Here is a 19,813-nt window from a genome sequence, read left to right as displayed (position 1 = left end):
AATATAATAATAGTAAGGAACTTCAAACCCCCACTTTCAACAGTAGACAGATAAACCAGACAGAAAACTAATAAAGAAATATTGGACTCGAATTGCATTTTTGACCAAATGGACCTAACAAACATGAACTGAACTTTCCTGTGCTAGAATACACGTTTTTCTCCAGTGCACGTAGAACATTATCCAGGATAGACTACAAAACAAGTCCCAAGAAGATGAAAAAGATTGAAATCATATCTAGTATTGTTTCAGATCACACTGGTATCAAACTAGAAATCAACAATGGGAAAAATCTTGGAAAATTCACAAATATTTGGAAATTAAACAGCATGCTTTTAAACAGTCAGTGAGACAAAGAATGAATCAAAAGGGAAATTAAAAACTATCTGAGACAAATGAAAATGAAAGCACTGCATAACAAAACCTAGGGAACAGAACAAAAGCAGTTCTAAGAGTGAAGTTTGTAGTAATAAATGCCTAAAATAAAAAAGATGAAAGATCTCAAATAAATAGTTTATTATTAAGCCTCAAAGAACTAGAAACAAGAAAAACAAACTAAACACAAAAAATAGCCAAAGTTAGGAAATAATAAAAATAAGAACAGAAATAAATCAGATAGAGAATAGGAAAACCTTATAAAACTTACAAAAACTTATAAAACTTATAAAACTAAGAGCTATTTTTTGGAAAACAAACAAAATTGACAAATCTTTAGCTAGTCTAACCAAGTAAAAGATAGAGAAGATTAAAATAAATAATTTCAAAAATAAAAGTAAAAATTTACAACAAATGTCTCAAAATAAAAAGTATCACGAGGGATTATTATGAACAATTATATACCAACAAATTGGATAACCTAGAGGAAATAAATAAATTTATAGCAAAGTTGAATCAGGAAGAAATAGAAAGCCTGAACAGACCAATACAAAATAAAGCAATTGAAGAAATAAAAAAGCTCCCAACAAAGAAAATCCCATGACCAGATGACATCACAGATAAATTCTAGCAAACATTTAAAGAGGAATTAATACCAATACTTCTCAAACTCTTCCAAAACATGGAATGAAAGGGAATATTTATAAACACATTTTACAAGGCCAGGATCACCTTGATACCTAAGCTAGACAAAAACATCACAAGAAATGAGAACTATAGGCTAACATTTTCCTCTGATAAACATTGATGCAAAATCCTCAATAAAATATTAGCAAACCAAATTCAACAATATGTTAAACAGATTATATATCACAACCAAGTGGGTTTTATTCCTGGCATGCAAGGCTGGATTAACATATGTAAATTAATGTGATATATCACATTATCAAAATGAAAGATATAAACCATATGATTATCTAAATTGACATGGAAAAAGCATTCAAAAAGGGCAATATTCTTTTTTTTTTTTTTTTGATAAAAACTTTCAACATTTTATAAATAGAAGGAAAGTTCCTCAACATAATACAGGTCACTTATAAAAAAAACCTCACAAATAACATTATAATCAGTAAGGAAAAACTAAAAGCTCTCCCACTGAGAGCCAGTACAAATTAAGAATGACTACTCTTGCCTTTTCTATTAAACACAGAACTGGAAGTGCTAGCAAGAGCAATGAGACAAGAAAAAAAAAGTCAAAAGTTAACAGACATACAAATTGGAAAGAAAGAAGTGAAATTATCTTTATTTGTAGATGACATGGTTCTATATGTAGAAAAAAAACCCGAAAAAGTCAGAAATATTTTATACAAAAACTGTTAAAACTAATAAATGAATTTTGTGAAGTTGCAAAATAAAAAATCAGTGGTATTTCTACACATATATAGTGATCTAACTGAAAAAGAAATAATTTAAAAACAATCCCACTTATGATAGCATAAAAAAAGTAAAATGAAATACTTTGGAATAAAATAACCAAGGAAGTAAAATATCTGTGTATTGAAAACTATAAAATATTTATGAAAGAAATTGAGGACACAAACAAATGGAAATATAACCATGTACATGGATTGGAAGAAATAATATTGTTAAAGTGTTTCTTACTAGCCAACATGATCTACAGATTCACTGCAATTCCTATCAAAATTTTTTTCATTTTTCACAGAATAGAATAAACAATGCTAAAATTTTCATGGAACTACAAAAGACTCTGGATAGCCAAAGAAATCTGAGAAAAACAAAACAAAACTGGAGGCATAACACTCCTTGATTTTAAAATATATTATAATCAAAACACCATGGCATTGACATAAAAACAGACATATTGACTAATGGGACAGCAAAGAAAGTTCAGAAATAAAACCAGTTATTTATGGTAAATTGATTTTTGACGAAAGTGCCAAGAACACACAATGGGAAAAGGACAGTCTCTTCAACAAATGATGCTGGGAAAACTGAATATCCACCTGCAGAAGATTGAAATTGAACCATTATCTCACACCTTATACAAAAATCAACTCAAAATGGATAAAAGTCTTAAATGTAAGATCTGAAACTGTAAAGATACTAGAGAAAAGCATACAGAAAAACCTCTATAAGACTTGTTTAGGCAATTACTTTTTGGACAGACCTTCAAAAGCACAGGCAACAAAAGCATCAAACTAAAACACTTCTGCACAGTCAAGAAAACAATAGAGTGAAAAGAAAACCCACTAATTAGGAGAAAATATTTGCAAGGCATACATCTGATAGGGAGGTAATAAAATATATAAGAAACTCAAACAACTCAACAGCAAGAAAACAAACAACCCGATTAAAAAATGGGCAAAGGGTCTGAACAGACATCTCTCAAAACAAGAGATATAAATGACCAACAGCCATAGAAAAAATGTTTATCACTTCCAATCATAAAGGAAATGCAAAGTAAAACCATAATGGCATATCACCTCACATCTATTAGAATGGCTGTCATCAAAACAAAGAGGCTGACCGTTTAACTCAGCTGGTTAGAGCATGGTGCAGATAACACAAAGGTCCAGGGTTGTTCAATCCCTGTACCAGCCAGCTGCCAAAAAAAAAAAAAAAAGAAAAGAAGAAGAAAAACTATAATGTGTCAGCAACCATGTGGAGAAAAGTTGGTGGGAATGTAAATTAGTACAGCTATTTTAGAATATAGTATGAATGTTTCTCAAAAACCTAAAAACAGAATAACCCTATAATCCAGCAATCCACTTTTGGGTATATATCCAAATAAATTAAAATTGGTATGTCAAAAGGATATCTGCACTTCTTTGTTCATTTCAGAATTGTTCACAATAGCCAACCAAGATATAGAAATATCCTACGTGTCCATCAACAGAAAAATGGATAAAGAAAATGTGGTATATATACATCATGAAATACTAAACAGCCTTAAAAAAAGAAAATTGTGTCATTTATGACAACATGGATGCAACTGAAGGGCATTATGCTAAATGAAATAAGCCAGGCACAGAAAGACAAATATGATCTCACTTATCTGTGGAACCTAAAAATGTCAATCTCACAGAAAGAGTAGAAAGGCGATTGCCAGAAGCTTTGCAGAAAAGGAGGGATGAGGAAAGGGGAAATGTTAATCAACAGTTACAAAATTTCAGTTAGAATGGAGGAATAAGTTTAAGTGATCTGTTGTACTGCATGGTGACCGTAGTAATATTAACATATTTTGTATTTCAAAATTGTTAAATGAATAGATTTTTAATGTTCTCACCACAAAAAATTTGGTGCATTAGTGAGTTTTCCACAGAGATAGAACCAATAGGATAGATATAGAAATAGATGTAGATATATGAGAGGGGATTTATTAGGAGAATTGGCTCACATGATTATAGAGCTTGAGAAGTCTTGCAGTAGGCCATCTGCAAGTTCGAGACACTGGGATGCCACTAACATGGATGAGTCTAAGTTGCAAAGTCTCAGAATCAGGGAAGCTGAAGGTGTCATTCTTAGTTAGAGGCCAAAGGACTGAGAACCCAGGGGTCCATGGGTGCAAAGGCCAGAGAGTCTAGAGTTCTGATATACAAGGTCAGGAGAAGAAGGGTGTTCATGCTCCAGAAGAGCAACAGAAAATTGCCTTTTATCTGCTTTTTTTTTTGGTTCTATCTGGGCTCCCAGCCAATTGGATGTTGCCCACCCACATTGAGGGCAGATCTTCCCCACTTAGTCCACCAATTCACATGCCAGCCCCCTTTGGAAACACCTATATAGACACACCCATAAGTAATGCTTTACCAGTTCTCTAGGTATTTTTTTATTCCAGTCAAGTTGACACCTAAAATTAGCGATTACAGTTGTTGAGGTGATAGGTATGTTAATTAGCTTGATTAACTCTTCCCACAATGAATACATAGGTCAAATATCACATAGTATGTCAAAATATGAATAATTATTATTTGTCAATTAAAAATAAGTTAATAGAAAATAAATTTTAAAAATGTTAAATCAATTTTTGGGGTGAGAATGTTTAAAATCTACTTTTTTATCAGTTTTAAAATATACATTATTACTAACTATGGTTATTATGCTTGCAATAGATCAGTAAAACTTATTCCTCCTGTTTAAGTGAGACTTTGCATCCTTTGGCCAACCTCTTCTCCTTCCCCCCCACCCCCACCCCCCAGCCTTTGGTAACCACCATTCTACTCTTTGCTTCTATGATTTCAACTTTCTGAAATTGAAAGCTTGGAATTTGAGAATTTGCCTTTGTTGTCTGTGGATGAGTATAGAAAAATAGTAGTTATGTGAACTTCTGGTTACTGTGACTAAAGCCTTCACAGCCATGGAATTTTTCTAACATGACGCAGAGAAAATATCTAACCAATTTTTTCAATTTTACGGGAGTTTAGAAATTAGGGGAAAGAATGAGAAGGATCTCTACTTTTTCTTTCTATTGCCTGGAATATCACAGAAACTTTGTCAAAGTCACCCAGTGCAGTAACATCAGAAACCATAGTAACAGGATGAAATGGATTAGTGAATAGGCAGCTGAATGATACATTGGGTGAGTAAGAGGATTTAGTAGCCGGTTAATGGATATTGGTGAATTGGCATGTGGATGACGGAATATGTCAATGGGTGGATGAGTAGACGAGCCAATGGATGAGGAGTATTTATTGAGATGGTGATAAACAGGTAAAAGAGAGGACAGGTAGATGGTGGCGCTGAGGAATTACTAGGTATTTGACTCTGGAGATAAGTGATTCATGGATAAATGATTCACTTAAAAGGTGCTTGAGGCATAAAGAATACATCAGAGAATGGTAATGTGATTCTGGTTTTTTTTTTTTTTTTTTTTAAATTACACCAAACCTCTCAATAAATAGTAGAACTTTAAAGAGCTATGGAAGGGTAACCATTCTGTGTTAAAATTTTTAAATGACATTCTTACTTTCTTTTGTTTTTTCCCTTCCATAGACCATATAACTCCCTTTATGTAGGTTTTATTTGGAGACTTAGATACTAATTAAAATTTTAAAACAATGTGATGCTATTATTATTGGGATTTGAAAGCACCATGAAAATATACTCGGGTGTCCATCAACACTTGCAATGCTCAGATACTCTTTGCATATAACTTCAGGAGAGGTAAGGGCATTCTAGAGCCAAAGATGAGAAGTGGTTTGGCTCACCAGGTATGGATGCAGATTTGGGCAATAAGAAAACATGCTAAGACCTCACAAAGCTGGCTTCTATGACTTTTTAGAATGATTTCAGGCTTCAGTGGAGTTTTAGAAGCAAGTGGGTTTGAGAACAACAGCCATCCACAGGGAAAGGAAGAGTGGCTTGGAGTCCCTGCCCTTGAGAACTGGGAAGGATGACAGCAATTAACACACTAATGAAGGAAGCTTCTGAGTAGACTGTTAGCCCCACATTGCCCGTGCAGCCACCACCACACTTTGTTAGGTTTGGGTGTGAGCCAATTTGAGGGCAACTTGAGTGAACCTATGAACTTCCTCTCAGTAATTTCTCTTACAATTTAAACATCTCAGGTGATTTCTGAGCCCTGGAGCCCAAGGAGTCTGGGACTCTTAAACTCTATCATTTTATCATTTTGCTGCAAGAGAGTACTCTTTAGAAAACAACTTAACCCTAGACTGAAGTAGACAGCCCATTTTGTCAGGCACTGGTTAAATATTTCAGAACTCCTCACAGAAGTGCCAACAGAGGGTGAATTTAAAAAGAGGCTTATAGAGGGGCAGATATAGTACTGACCTGATTTGTTAGGAAACTTTGGATCAGAAATATGAACCGCGAATACTGAAATCTTCTCATTACAGTAAATGTAGTTTACAAAGTATTACAGTGTTATAGGAAGTATTACAGTAAATGTAGTTAAATAACTCTGCTTTCCAGAAGCTGGAGGCTTTGGTACATTTTCATTATATGAGTTTCTCAATTCCAAACTTTAGAACTAGCAGAGAGAAAGAGAAAGAATAAAGCAAAGTTTGGGGGAAAAGAATGATTGATTTAAAAAAAAGCAGATACCATGAATAAATTCTGTATAATTTGGGGGAAATGCATTTAGAGGAGAAACTAAGATCTATAAAACTTTTATTTAGGTATTGATTGATATTAATGAACATGTACTAGGAATACATTACATTTTCCAGAAATAATAAATTATAGATTGATTTAAAGTTTCTTATCTTAATTATTTCTCTAAGAGTATGTGTACAAGTATTTTAATTTTTTCAGTGATACAAATGTGAAATGTAAAATGATTAAATGGATAGATCAAATGCATACAGAACTCAGGATATAACCTGGGGCCACAGTTGAGGCGTGCTGACCCTCATTTCAGAGCTGGTTCATCTAGCACGTCTTGTAAAAATTACATTGCAGAGATTTTCTAGACTAAGAAAATTACACTGCAAAAGAATACCCTAGTCTTATATATAGGGGTCAAGAGATATAAAGAAGGTGAGATTGTACAGAATGAAACAATGATAAACTGTATCATGAAAGAAAAATTTTAGGAGTGCACATGTTTGAGACACTGGGTCTTTGACTGGACTCAAATTACGTGAAAAGTCAGGCTACTGAATCCAGAGAGGAAGTAAATATCAAGACTCCACGGAAGAAAACGAATTATCCCCTCAGTATGTAAAGTCATCTTTGAGACATCACCCACCCAGCAGCACTGGAGTTCTCTGTGTCCAAATATGAAGATGATGAAAATATTCTTCCCCATGATGGAGGCATTCAGTTTATACAACAACCAAACCACAGGTCACATGGCTCTTTCTCTAAATGAAAATATCATTTCTATTGACAGCTCAACTGTGTACAGGTATGGTTCTAGTTTATTTTGACCAGCATGCATGAAAGAAAAAATATCTGTGGGTTGTGGGACTTACTTTCACATGCTCTGCTTCTGTATTCAAGACCTTAATTGTCCCCGTGAAGATTGTAGAGGACTCCAACAAGGAGACCAAATATGCTTAAGACTCAAAGGAGTGTTACTAAAATGATGCACAAACAAATCTGGGGAGAAAAAGTTTTTGGCTTTTTATTCCTTGGCTGTAGGAAATTATCACTATAGTAAATGAGAGAAAATATTGGTAACGTGCTCACCCCTAAGCCTCACTATGTTTGAGACTGGATTTTTGAGGCTGATCCAAGGTGATACTCTTTGAATTCACATGTATAGTGGAAAGGATTATTATTCTGAATTATATTTCTGGAGGATGAAAAACTGAGGAGTCCTTTTTCAGTGAGTATATGTTACAAATCTTTCCAAATCAATTCTTTTCTCTATGTGGGGAGAAAATGGGAGCAAAACTTATTGAATCAGCCAGTCAGCAGAAGTGGAAAGTTTTAGACAGTTTTAAATGTAAAGTACATTCAGTGGGTAGGATAATAAGATGAGACACTGGTTGTTGCAAATGGAAAAAGTACCGAAATGTCAAGCCCTGGACACTTCCTTCCTTATATAAGTAAATATAGTACTTTGGAGTGTTGGTCCACAGAGCAGCAAAAGAATGTAATGATAGAAAGTGTGAATAGCAGCATCTGAAGACATCTCCAGAAAACCACAAGTAATGATCCTGTCTGTGTGGCATCAACACAGTGAAAGTTTCTGTCGATGTGTAGTTGATTTTGTCTATGGGTCAGGTTTTTCATCTTTTTCTTGATGAACTCATAGTACCTCATATTTCCTTCAAGTTCTTGTTATTACTATTGGAGCAGGAATATGGGGAGGATGTGGTTAAAGGCTGAAAGCGTACTTTATGTTGTAGGTCATATTGTTACCTGGGACTATACCCTTTCCTCTCAGGCATTCTGAGGAGCTGTAGGGAGTTCAGCATGGATGGGACTTCCTTCTGTGAGAGCAACTGTGCAGAGTTTAATAAATTATAACAGACTAGTTGGGAGATGCCTAATTTCCATGATTCTAAAATACCAGCTGTCCACAACCAATATTAACAAAATTCTCTGCCTGAGAATTTAGCAATACAAATATGTTTCACTTGGCTTAAAGTCTTGACTTTCCTGACATTCTTTTAAGATAGGAAAGAAAAGGACAGTTTCAAAACTGTGACCATGACTACTGGGGGTTAGGCCTAGGTGAAGAGAGTTATAAAGAACAGAAGGGAGTTATTTGGTTCATGAATAGAATATTGGAAGACAGACTCAGAAAAAGAGAGGCCAGAACATTTAGTGCCACATTTTATCTACCCCATCTGGATAAAGGCTAGTCCAGGTTTTAACATCGGTTAGCACAGTTATGTGAATTTTCTACCTCATCTTGACATATTTCAGCTAAAGACGTTATAAAGGGGTAGGATGTTAAAATATAGGAGAAAGAATAGTGAGTGAATTTATAAAGGTTGAATAGGTTGAAAAATAACATTTAATTTGTTGCATTTTAAACTCAATTTTTACAAGAAGGAAAATATAACACTTTCCATGGAATTAATGAATAGATCTGCTTTATTTAAAGAACCATTGTGATTGATCAAAATTTAACTTTTAAATTAGGTGTATGGTGTCATATAAATAAAAAGAGTTGCATGAAAAATCTGACCATTATTTTTGTGTGTGTTTGTTTCTTTGTCAGAGACAGAAGAACATTTCAGTCCTGATATTTGCTGTAACTAATAATTATTGGATAAATGGATAAGGCACATCGAGATGCTTTTAACTAGGGCCCCACAAAGGTAATATTCTCTCTCTCTTTATCTACCTATTCATTCACTTATTTAGTAATTAAAAATTGTATATATTTATTGTGTAGGTTTTTGGTGTTATCACAACAAAAAATGATAAGTATGTGAGGTAATGCGTGTGTTAATTAGCTCAACTCAGCCATTCCAATAAAAGTAATATTTTAACAGAAAAATTTGGATCTTGCTGTCCATACTTCTTCCCTGACTTTTCCTGCAATTTTCAAGTTATTTATACTTAAAGCTTCAGTTTTCTTACGTGACCTATTTTAGAGGATCAATGTAAGCTGATATACTAGTTCACAATAGGATCAGGTACTTCGTATTTCAGTATTATTTCATTTTTAAACATTCCACAAAAAGGATGATGCTTAACATAGTGCAATAAATTTCAGGCATTAGGGATGGGACTTTGAGGAGGTAATTTTTCATGGAATATTTCATGGTGCCTTTCTCATCATATCCCATATTGTATTTTATTTGTTATGGACACAGTAATTACCCTACATTTAACAAAATTCATAAAACGGAGGCAAAAGGAAGTCCTTCCTTGTTACTCATGGCTAAGGAGGTGAACCACTTGGGGTACACCATTCTACAATATTATATTCTGAGCAGGCAGCATGAATTGTTTATTACTGAGTAGACAAAGAAATCTCAAAACACATGAAGGGCGGTTTGGTTTGATGTTTGGTGACTATGAGAATGATATGACTCTCAAAATGTAAAATAGGATTGTACCGTATATTAACGGACCATTAGATGCTTGGCAAAAAAGGAAAGTAGTTGGAGTTGGACAAATACTGAGAAGAGGACACAAGTCACACTTTTACACAAGGGGGACTAAATAGAACTGACTCTTAGTTCATTGTTCAACACTGGTTTTGAACATCATTTGCTTGACTAACCCTGTACTAAGAAGTTTTTTTTTGTCTTGCTTGTATAGACAAATAGAGCAGATATTCTCACATGTTTCCCTTAGTTATTTGACTTCAATGAAAATCACTAATTATCATTAGTGAAAAAAGAGAGTAAAAGATCCCACAGCTAAATTAGTTAAAGCTCAAAAGAGGCTTCCTGGTAGTAGTGTTTAGATATAATGCACATTACCTGACACAAAGTCCATTCACCCTGAAATAAGAATAGAAACCCAGTTATATTTAGCTGAAAGTTGAGCCCAAATTAATATGGAGATGGTATTAACTGAGGGTGTGTTAATATCACATGGCACATATATTTCCTCCTTCATTTGGCATTCCAAATTTAGATGGTATTTCTATTTTTATCTACCATGAGTCCAAAAAGGGTAAAGAAAATGAATATTTAGATATCAATTATTTTGAAAACAAGACAATAGCCTTTGGAAATAGCTAGCAAACTGGATGGGTTAAAAATAATTGGCTAAGATATCAGTGAAAGATATTTAAGTATTAACATCCTATTTTAAGAAAAGTTGTGCCGTAAAACACAGGGCATGATAATAAATGCTACAGTTAATAAAACAAAAATTAATAATAGGACAGGGCCAGATTATGGATTGTATGGAAACTCTTCTGTCCAGGATAAACTTAATTCTGTAAACACTTAGACATTGTAGATATGCTGGTAGATAAAAATGATAAGAATAAATTTGCATTTTGCATAACTAATTTGGAGATAGAATGTAGGATTTTTGGAGTGGGTAGAAGATACATTACAGAAATTTACAAGAAAAGTCTTGTACTCAGTAAAATGGAAATGATGAGATTGAGAGTAAGTGTGATAAAGAGTGAGGGAAAGATAGAAGAGATATGAAATTAAAGAAGTAAAGGAGAAGATTATTCTATGGAGTAGTAGGGAAGAAGGAAAAGTAAACATGATTTATTGGGGAGTGGGAGAATTCTAGTCCCACTGACAGAAATAAAGAAGTCAGAGAGAATTCAGTTTGTAAAGAGATGATTGTAGTCATTGGTAAGATATTGAGAAAATATTTATTAAACTGTTTGATAAAGCATCCAAACCTTTATAGAGAAGTCTAGGAGATTAATGTAGAATTCCGAGTAACCCAGATAGACTAGTTAATCACTACTAAAGTGGAAATAACAAGTCCTCAGAGAAGAAACTGTAGAAAGAAGAGTATGATTGCTGAGCACAGACCTTAGAAAATGCTTGAAACAACAGAGCAGGAAAATTTAGAAAATTTACCCAAAATGCAGACAAGAAAAATTCGACTGGATGAAAATCAGAACAGAAGCATTTAATAGAGTTGAGTTTGAAGGAACAAATAGTTAACATTTTTAAAAGATAAATAAAGAATAAAAATATAATAGAAGTCTCTGCATTTAAGGGTGGTAAGTTATCAGTAACCTTTAAGTTTAGGGAGAATGGAAATTTCTATGGCTGAGAGATGAATATTAGGAAATGAATCCAGAAAATGAACACCAATCATTTGATGTGTGAAATGAAGAGAGATTTAAAATGATGCATGTACAATAAAGTTTCCTCTCCCAAACTGAGAGATCTCTACATGGATATATTTTTATAACAAGGGAGAAGGGACCACTTAGGCGCAAGAGAAGCCTGAGGATGGCAGAGAGAGGGAGTACATGAAGAAAGAAGACCCTGAAAGAGATGAAGAGCATGAAATCAAGAATAATTATCATCATTCAATAATGGGCTGCTGCCCTGGTTCATGCACTTCTGTAGGGACTTCAGTTCTTCAACCCCTTTATTTTCACCAAAGACCCTTTCAATTGGCCAATATACAGATTTACAGATGAAGAATACGAGGCTCAGAGAGGCTGAGTAGCTTGCTCCAGGCCTCAGGAAGCAGAAGGGATGTGGATTATAAGCAGGAGCTGTTTGGATATGAAACTCATGCTCTCTGTAGGATGTGACACTGCCACTCATTTGTGCCGGGACAAGGGCTGTCATAGAGGGATGTTTGGCGTCGGTAGGAGGAGCACAGTGAATCATGGGCTGGCACGTTCTCCAAGCAGCTGGTACAGTGCAGCCGAGGAACCAATGATGTATGTGGTCACGATCGGTTCTGTGTCTTTTCCTCCAGTGAGTGAACACTTGGAGCACAGGGAAGGGTAATATTCACCTTGAAATCCCAGCTTCTAGCAAAGACGGCACTTTATAGACATTTGCCAAATTAATGGAAAAAGAAATGTCTGATTCTGTTGCAGATATTTTATCTATTCAATAACAGCAGGTTTTTTAAAATAAAATGTTTTATTGGTGTTTTATAATTTAAATTTGAGATGCTTTCTCAGGCCTACCATGATTGAAGAAAGTACTGTGAGGGGTGCTGGTGGAGGTGTCAGTACAGAGCAGTAAAGGAGGAAATGTTGGAAGGGGAGATCAGGTTTTGAGAAGGACATTAGGGAAGAAGTTGTGAAAAAAGTGTGTGATTGTCTTCACCATGAGTGAGATGGGCACTGCTTCTTGTGGACTTACTTGTTTTGTTTTGTCCTGTATCAGGTAAGAGAGCTAAAGTGTTGACAGTCTTCACATACCTTTGTCTGGCCAAGAACCTCTGTTTCTGCTCTTCGTTCCTGTTGCCTCCTTTCTCTCCTACTTTCCTTTATTTTGTCCCCTGCAATAAAAGAAATTTAGTGAGTAGGCAGACATGGAAGAAGAGTGAGTTGGTTCTAAAAATTTTTTTTAAATGTAAACTCTTTCTTTTTTATGTTGAAAATTGATATTATAACATATAAGTTCTACTGAAAAAGCACTTGCTGAGTAAAAGAAAACACAAGGGAATCTCCATGCTAACGTACGTCTACATGAATTCCATACCTTACTCTCTTTTTGGACAATGAAGATGGATCCTTAAACTTCTGCTTTCTCTTCTTCCCTTTTACCTAGAAAGTCTAAACATCCATATTTTTATTTGCTTTCTTTGGAGGCCATATCCATAGGACAGATTCTTTTTTTTTTTTTTTTCCCATGCAATAGCTTCTTAATGGCAGCAAGTTGAAAAAAGAAAAATACTGAGAACAAAATACAATTAAAATGCCCTCCCCAGTCACACTAATGGCTGAAGAGAACAAAGGCTACCCAAAACACCAGTGGTCAACAGGATTCTTAAAGCATCCAAGCCATACTTAAGTCCTCAGGTATATTAAAGTTTGTCCCCAACTTTATTGATGTCTAAATTTGTGGAGGAGATGAAAGGGAAAATCATGTTAGCGTCATTATGTACCATCAGATAGAGTCAGGTTACTACTTAACATCCATATTACTACAGTTATACTACTAGTAGCAGTTCAAAAAAGTACTTTCCCCTTACATTATTTCTATTTGAACTTAAATGTACTTGTGAGTTATTTAATATTATTTTCTTTTACATAGGAAAGTTTATTACTAAATCAACATCATGAAGCTGCCTTGTAAATCCAGATTTTAACCCTAGTTTCTCTGATCCTAAAACTTTTCACAATGCCTTGCTTCTTCCAAATATTTCCTTTTATAATAAATTTACACATTTCATCAAGATGGGTCTAGTAGATACATATAAGGTAATTCTTTGACTTTAAAATCTAGTTCTTTGCCATTGTTTATCATTTTTACCTGCTGTTGTCACGAAAAATTTCCTACGTGCCCTGGAATTAGAGATAAGTCAGTAAAGATGTAGAACTTACAAAATTGCAGGGCTTTCTCTCCAGGCTTTAACTGACCTCCCTGACACCAAATTGGGTCCTTACAAAGACACTAGACTATCTCTCTCATGCTAAGTAGATGTAATGCATACTGGGATCAAGCCTGTCATCTTGGCAATACATGATCTGAAGTACCTGGCTAAGGCAGGCTGGCATACACAGTATTCACTCAAAAGTTATTTATTTATTTATTTATTTTTAAGTTTTATTTTGTTGATATACATTGTGGCTGATTATTGCTCCCCATCACCAAAACCTCCCTCCCTTCTCCCTCCCCCCCCCAACAATGTCCTTTCTGTTTGCTTGTCGTATCAACTTCAAGTAGTTGTGGTTGTTATATCTTCTTCCCCCCCCCCCTTCCCGGTTTGTGTGTGTGTGTGTGTGTGTGTGTGTGTTATTTTTATGGTTCTTTGATAAACTTCTGTTATTTATGACTTTTCCTGCAGATTAATAACCGTCACATGTTTTGATGGGAACAGATAACTATACGTGGGTGAGAGAATTTATTCTCCTTGGTCTATCTAGTGACTGGGACACTCAAGTCTCCCTCTTTGTTCTGTTCTTGGGCATGTACCTGGTGACAGTGTTGGGGAACCTTCTCATTGCTCTTCTGATCAGACTGGACAGTCGACTCCACACTCCCATGTACTTCTTTCTCACCAACCTCTCCCTTGTTGATGTCTCTTATGCCACAAGCATAGTCCCTCAGCTGCTGGTGCATTTTCTTGCAGAACACAAAGTAATCTCATTTGTGAGCTGTGCAGCCCAGTTATTTTTCTCACTGGCCTTAGGTGGGATTGAATTTGTTCTACTGGCGGTGATGGCTTATGACCGCTATGTGGCTGTGTGTGATCCCCTGCGGTATTCTGTCATCATGCACGGAGGGCTATGTGCCAGGTTGGCCATCACATCCTGGGTCACTGGCTCCATCAACTCTCTAATGCTGACAGCCATCACTTTTCAGCTTCCCATGTGCACTAACAAACATATTAATCACATATCCTGTGAACTCCTAGCTGTGGTCAGGCTGGCCTGTGTGGACACCTCCTCCAGTGAGGTTGCCATCATGGTCTCTAGCATCATCCTGCTGATGACACCCTTTTGCCTGGTTCTTCTGTCCTACATCCGGATCATCTCCACCATCCTAAAGATCCAGCCCACAGAGGGAAGGAAGAAAGCCTTCCACACCTGTGCCTCTCACCTCGCAGTGGTTGCCCTGTGCTATGGCATGGCCATTTTCACTTACATCCAGCCTCACTCTAGTCCCTCTGTCCTTCAGGAGAAGTTGATCTCTGTCTTCTATGCTATTTTCACACCCATGCTGAACCCCATGATTTACAGTCTCAGGAATAAGGAGGTGAAGGGGGCCTGGCAGAAACTATTAGGGAAATTCTCCGGGTTAACATCAAAACTGGCAATTTAATGACTCATGAATATCACTTAGAGAAAAGAGCTTTGCTTCTGTGTTCTCCACCCAACTCAGATAGACAGGAACAAACTGCATTGCCCTGGCAACCAGGAAGGAGATAATGGAACGTGCCCTGTAACATCTGTAGGAGGTTGAGTGGTTGTGTTGGGTGGGGTGTGGTGGTACTTTTACGTCACAGCAGCACGAACAATGGAGTTAGGCACTGCTGTAATAGAACTTTCTGCACTTTCTCAATCTCCATTCTTACAGCCTGAGAATAATTGAAAAAACATATTATTTATTGTTTTGATGGTCACATTCTTTGTAAATATGGACCAATTCATGGATCTTACCTTGGACCATTGGTACTTATGCATCCACATTTTGAAAAAGGTTACAGTGTTTCCATGGAACAAAATGCATTTTCACATCTGAAGATTCACTTAAAATAATGTGTGGTGTATGTAGCCACATCCAGTAATTTGTGAATCACTATCCTGAGAATAATGTTGTTATCAAGGCTGATTAAAATGTTTTTGTGTATGACCTACTAAATGTGGACATTGTGTCTTTCTCTGAGAGATGGAGGCATTTCACTAGAAATATATCAAGTAAAGGTCTTGTTTTGCTTTGATAGGGTCATAATTAATGGTTGCTTGTGCTGAAGGCTATTATTGGTCAAGGCAAATCTATGTTTTGGTTATTGCTTGACAGTATTCAAACAGTTTAAAAGAAATTTTACTGAATATGTAAGAGATATCATTTAAAATGTTGAACAGTCCCATCTCTGAAAAATTCACAACATTTTATCTGAATTCTTAGAAACAAATAAGCACATAAATTATGAAATAATGTATAAAATATCAAAGTTACACTTAATCTAAGAAAGGACCGACTCCTCCTCCAAAGACAATGAAAGAGGAAACAATTTTAATATGGATTTTGGGGGATCAGCATAGGAAGTCAGCTCCACAGTTGTTACCCTCAAGTTTCCATGTTAAAGACATCTCCCATCTCCCATCACACACACACCACCTGTCATACTCAAGCCTTGTAAACCTAGTGATCTGGGCTTGCCTGAGAGTGGAATTCACCTCTGAACAAAAGCTTTGAAAATGCAAAAGAAGAGAAAAAAAAAATACTGAAACAAGCAATAAGGAAGGGGAAAGAAGAGAAAGGATATCATAAAAGCTAGTCTTCCCACTTCCTTGAAGGAATCTAAATCCTTTCTTTCTTTTGTCCCCTCTTTATGTTGGTTGATTTTGTAGTTCTTACTTTTGTTAACACAGTAGCAGGGAATCTGACAGTTCAGAGTTGAAGATTCATATAATCAAAAACTCATTTGACATTTAAATCTTACCTTAATTGTAATAAAAATCCTAATTTTTTTGCAAGGTAAAAAGGCATCCCAAAAGATGTGAATGCCAGTGAACTAAATTTCTATTGGTGTTAATTTATGCAACATCAATGGAGTGTCTACTCTGTGTTAGTGTGAATGAATAGTTCTTGGACACTATAGTCAATATGATACAGTCCTGACAAGAATATGCCCACATATTAGAGATGACAGAAGATGAAGCAAGTATAATGCCTTGTGATAAGTACTACAGTGAGAGTCAGCCTGCTGGGGGTGATTGCAGAAGTCTTCCATGAAAAGTTGAGACCAGAAATGTGAAAACAAGTTATCCAGTGGACAAGAAACCCAAAGAAACAACCCGTGCAAAGTTGTATAGATGCAGATAAGCATTAGAATCCAAATATTTTGGAAGCTTGATTGCAGGGCAGAGAAAACTGAGGACGTAGTGAGCATAAAGAAGGTGGGAGACAGAGCCAGATTCTGAAGGGCATTCAGTAATGCCAAATTACCTTTCAACTTTATTCTGATATCAATGGGGAGCTGGTAAAGATTTTTTTGGCGGAGTATGGTTTGGAAAAATTTACATTTTTGAAATGTCACTCTGGAAAATGAGATAGTGAAGAAAAGATTAAAGGCAAGAAAACCAGTTAGGGGACTGCTCCAGTAATACTATTGAGACATTAGGGGAATCTGAATTAAGGTAGTTGTAACAGAAAAGAGAAAAAAGTAAGTTAAGCCACGCCATGTAAAAGAAATTTCAGATAAAACACTTCATCTCCCATATTCCATCTTCGCTATGGAATTCCCATGTGAATTGCATTCCTCTTCTGAAGTATTATGATCCTGTCCGAATATTCTGTAAATTTTTTACAAATTAGAAGATTTATCACCATGGGCATAAGCTATATAAAATGGTATAAAAAAATAAAAGAAAAAATTTAGTCAAAAATACAAATATGTCACCTCTTCCAGGGTAACAGAGACGCAAAGCATTACTCAAAGTTCATTTCTCCAGAGCAGTGAGAGGCCCAGAAGGGGTTAATCCCAGGCAATTCCTTCAAGAGAGAAGAATTCCTAGGAAGTAACCCAGAATTAGGTTTTCTCTCTGTTTTTATTCTCCAGGCAAGAAAGTTACAGAAAAGGAACACAGGTAGTTACAAAAAGAGCAATTACGTATTAGTCATGGCAACACTCAGTTCCCCAAGAACCTTAAAGAAACAACTGAAGGCGAGATGAGGAACATCCCAGAACCATCAACCTTGAAGATTTTAGCTCACATACTTTCCCATCATTAGGTTTAGCTGCACCAAGGACAACTGCCCTTAGAGCAAGCATTTTTGCTGTTTTATAATTTTTTTATCTACAGCAGAGATTTTAGTCCTGGGAAAGTTTTCTGTTTTTCCCAAGCTTAGCATTTCTACATGCAATTCTAAAAGGTTAGGCTATACCTTAAACTACAGAGCTGTCACCCCACTAAGCTATAATTTAGGCCCTGTGAAATATATTTGCTTCATTAATGTTGGTATCCTCCACACAAATACACACAGGACACATCAAGGAGGAAGATATGTGAAGATGCTGTATGTTCATTTCTGATATTTGTCATGCAGTCACAGTATTTGTGACTTCTCTCTGTTAACTGTCTCATGATTCCTTTGCCTTCAAACAGCTTCTTAGCTTGTCCAAGTTCTTTTCATGAAGAGTTATCTAAATCTTCACCAAAAAGATGGAAAGACATTCCATACTAACGGATTGGAAGAATTAACATTGTGAAAATGTTCATACTACTCAAAGCACTCTACAGAGTCTATGCAATCCCCATCAAAATGCCAATGATATTCTTTACAGAAATAGCAAAAACAATCCTAACATTCATATGGAACAACAAAAGACCCTGAATGGCCACAGCAATCCTAAGGAAAAATAATAAAACCAGAGGCATTATACTACCTTACTTCAAATTATACTGCAAAAGTATAGTAACCAAAACATCATGGTACTGGCATAAAAACAGACAAATGGACCAATAGAACAGAATAGAGAGCCCAGAAATCCATCCATGTACTTACAGCCAACTTATCATTGACAAAGGCATCAAGAACATACCTTGGGGAAAGGACAACCTCTTCACAAACGGTGCTGGGAAAACTGGATACCCATGTGTGGAAGAATGAAACTAGACTCATACAACTCTCCATGTACAAAAATTAATCAAAATGGATTACAGACTTAAATATAAGGCCTGAAATTATAAAACTCCTAGAAGAAAACACAGGGGAAACACTTCAGGATGAAGCTCTGGGCAAAGAATTTATGAATAATACCTCAAAAGCATAGACAACAAAAGAAAAAAAAATAAACAAATGGGATTATATCAAACTGAAACCTTCTGCACAGCAAAGAAAACAATCAAAAAAGTGAAAAGACAACCTACAGAATGTGAAAAAAATATTTGCAAACTATACATACAACAAGGAATTAACATCCAGAATATATAAGGAACTCAAGTGACTTAACCATAAAAAACAAGTAATCCAATTAAAAAATGGGCAAAGGAGCTCAATAGAAATTCCTCAAAAGAAGACATACAAATGGCCAACAAGTATATGAAAAAATGCTTGACATCACTAATCATCAGAGAACTGAAAATAAGGAAGGAAGGAAGGAAGGAAGGAAGGAAGGAAGGAAGGAAGGGATAGAAAGGAAGGAAGGAAGGAAGGAAGGAAGGAAGGAAGGAAGGAAGGAAGGAAGGAAGGAAGGAAGGAAGGAAGGAAGGAAGAAAGAAAGAAAGAAAGAAAGAAAGAAAGAAAGAAAGAAAGAAAGAAAGAAAGAAAGAAAGAAAGAAAGAAAGAAAGAAAGAAAGAAAGAACAATCACAATAATGCATTGAACTTCCAGAAGGAGAGAACAGAGTTGTGGTTACTAGAGTGGAAAAGGTGGAGGGAGGTCTAGTAAGAAATTGGTTAATGGATATAAGGAATGATTACGTGTTTTAAATGATGAACATGCTAATTATCCTGATTTGATCATCACACATTGTACACAGTTATTGATATTCCACTCTATACTCCACAAATGTGTTTAATCAATTATTTTTCAATTAAAAATCCTTCATTTAAATGCATCTGCAAGTCCCTTTTATGACGCAAGGCATATTCATAGGTTCTGGGGATTAGGACATAGATATCTTTAGGGGGCCATTACTTGGTCTACCACAGAGCCTATTCAATGTAGCTACTTAGTTGTGTTTTATTTTATTTATTTAT

At 35.6% G+C, this 19,813-nt stretch overlaps 1 protein-coding gene across 1 annotated transcript; it reads left to right on the top strand.

Moving 5' to 3' along the window:
* The first annotated feature begins 14,252 nt into the window (after positions 1-14,252).
* On the top strand, positions 14,253-15,206 carry LOC134380832 (olfactory receptor-like protein OLF3). The gene has a single exon (XM_063100987.1). The coding sequence runs from the start codon at positions 14,253-14,255 to the stop codon at positions 15,204-15,206; it is 954 nt and encodes a 317-aa protein (XP_062957057.1).
* Positions 15,207-19,813: the final 4,607 nt, after the last annotated feature.

This window comes from Cynocephalus volans, chromosome 6 (assembly GCF_027409185.1).
Source record: "Cynocephalus volans isolate mCynVol1 chromosome 6, mCynVol1.pri, whole genome shotgun sequence".
In the NCBI taxonomy this organism is placed as follows: domain Eukaryota; kingdom Metazoa; phylum Chordata; class Mammalia; order Dermoptera; family Cynocephalidae; genus Cynocephalus; species Cynocephalus volans.
The sequence above is the reverse complement of the archived record's forward strand: the minus strand, read 5'-3'. Positions and strand labels throughout refer to the sequence as shown.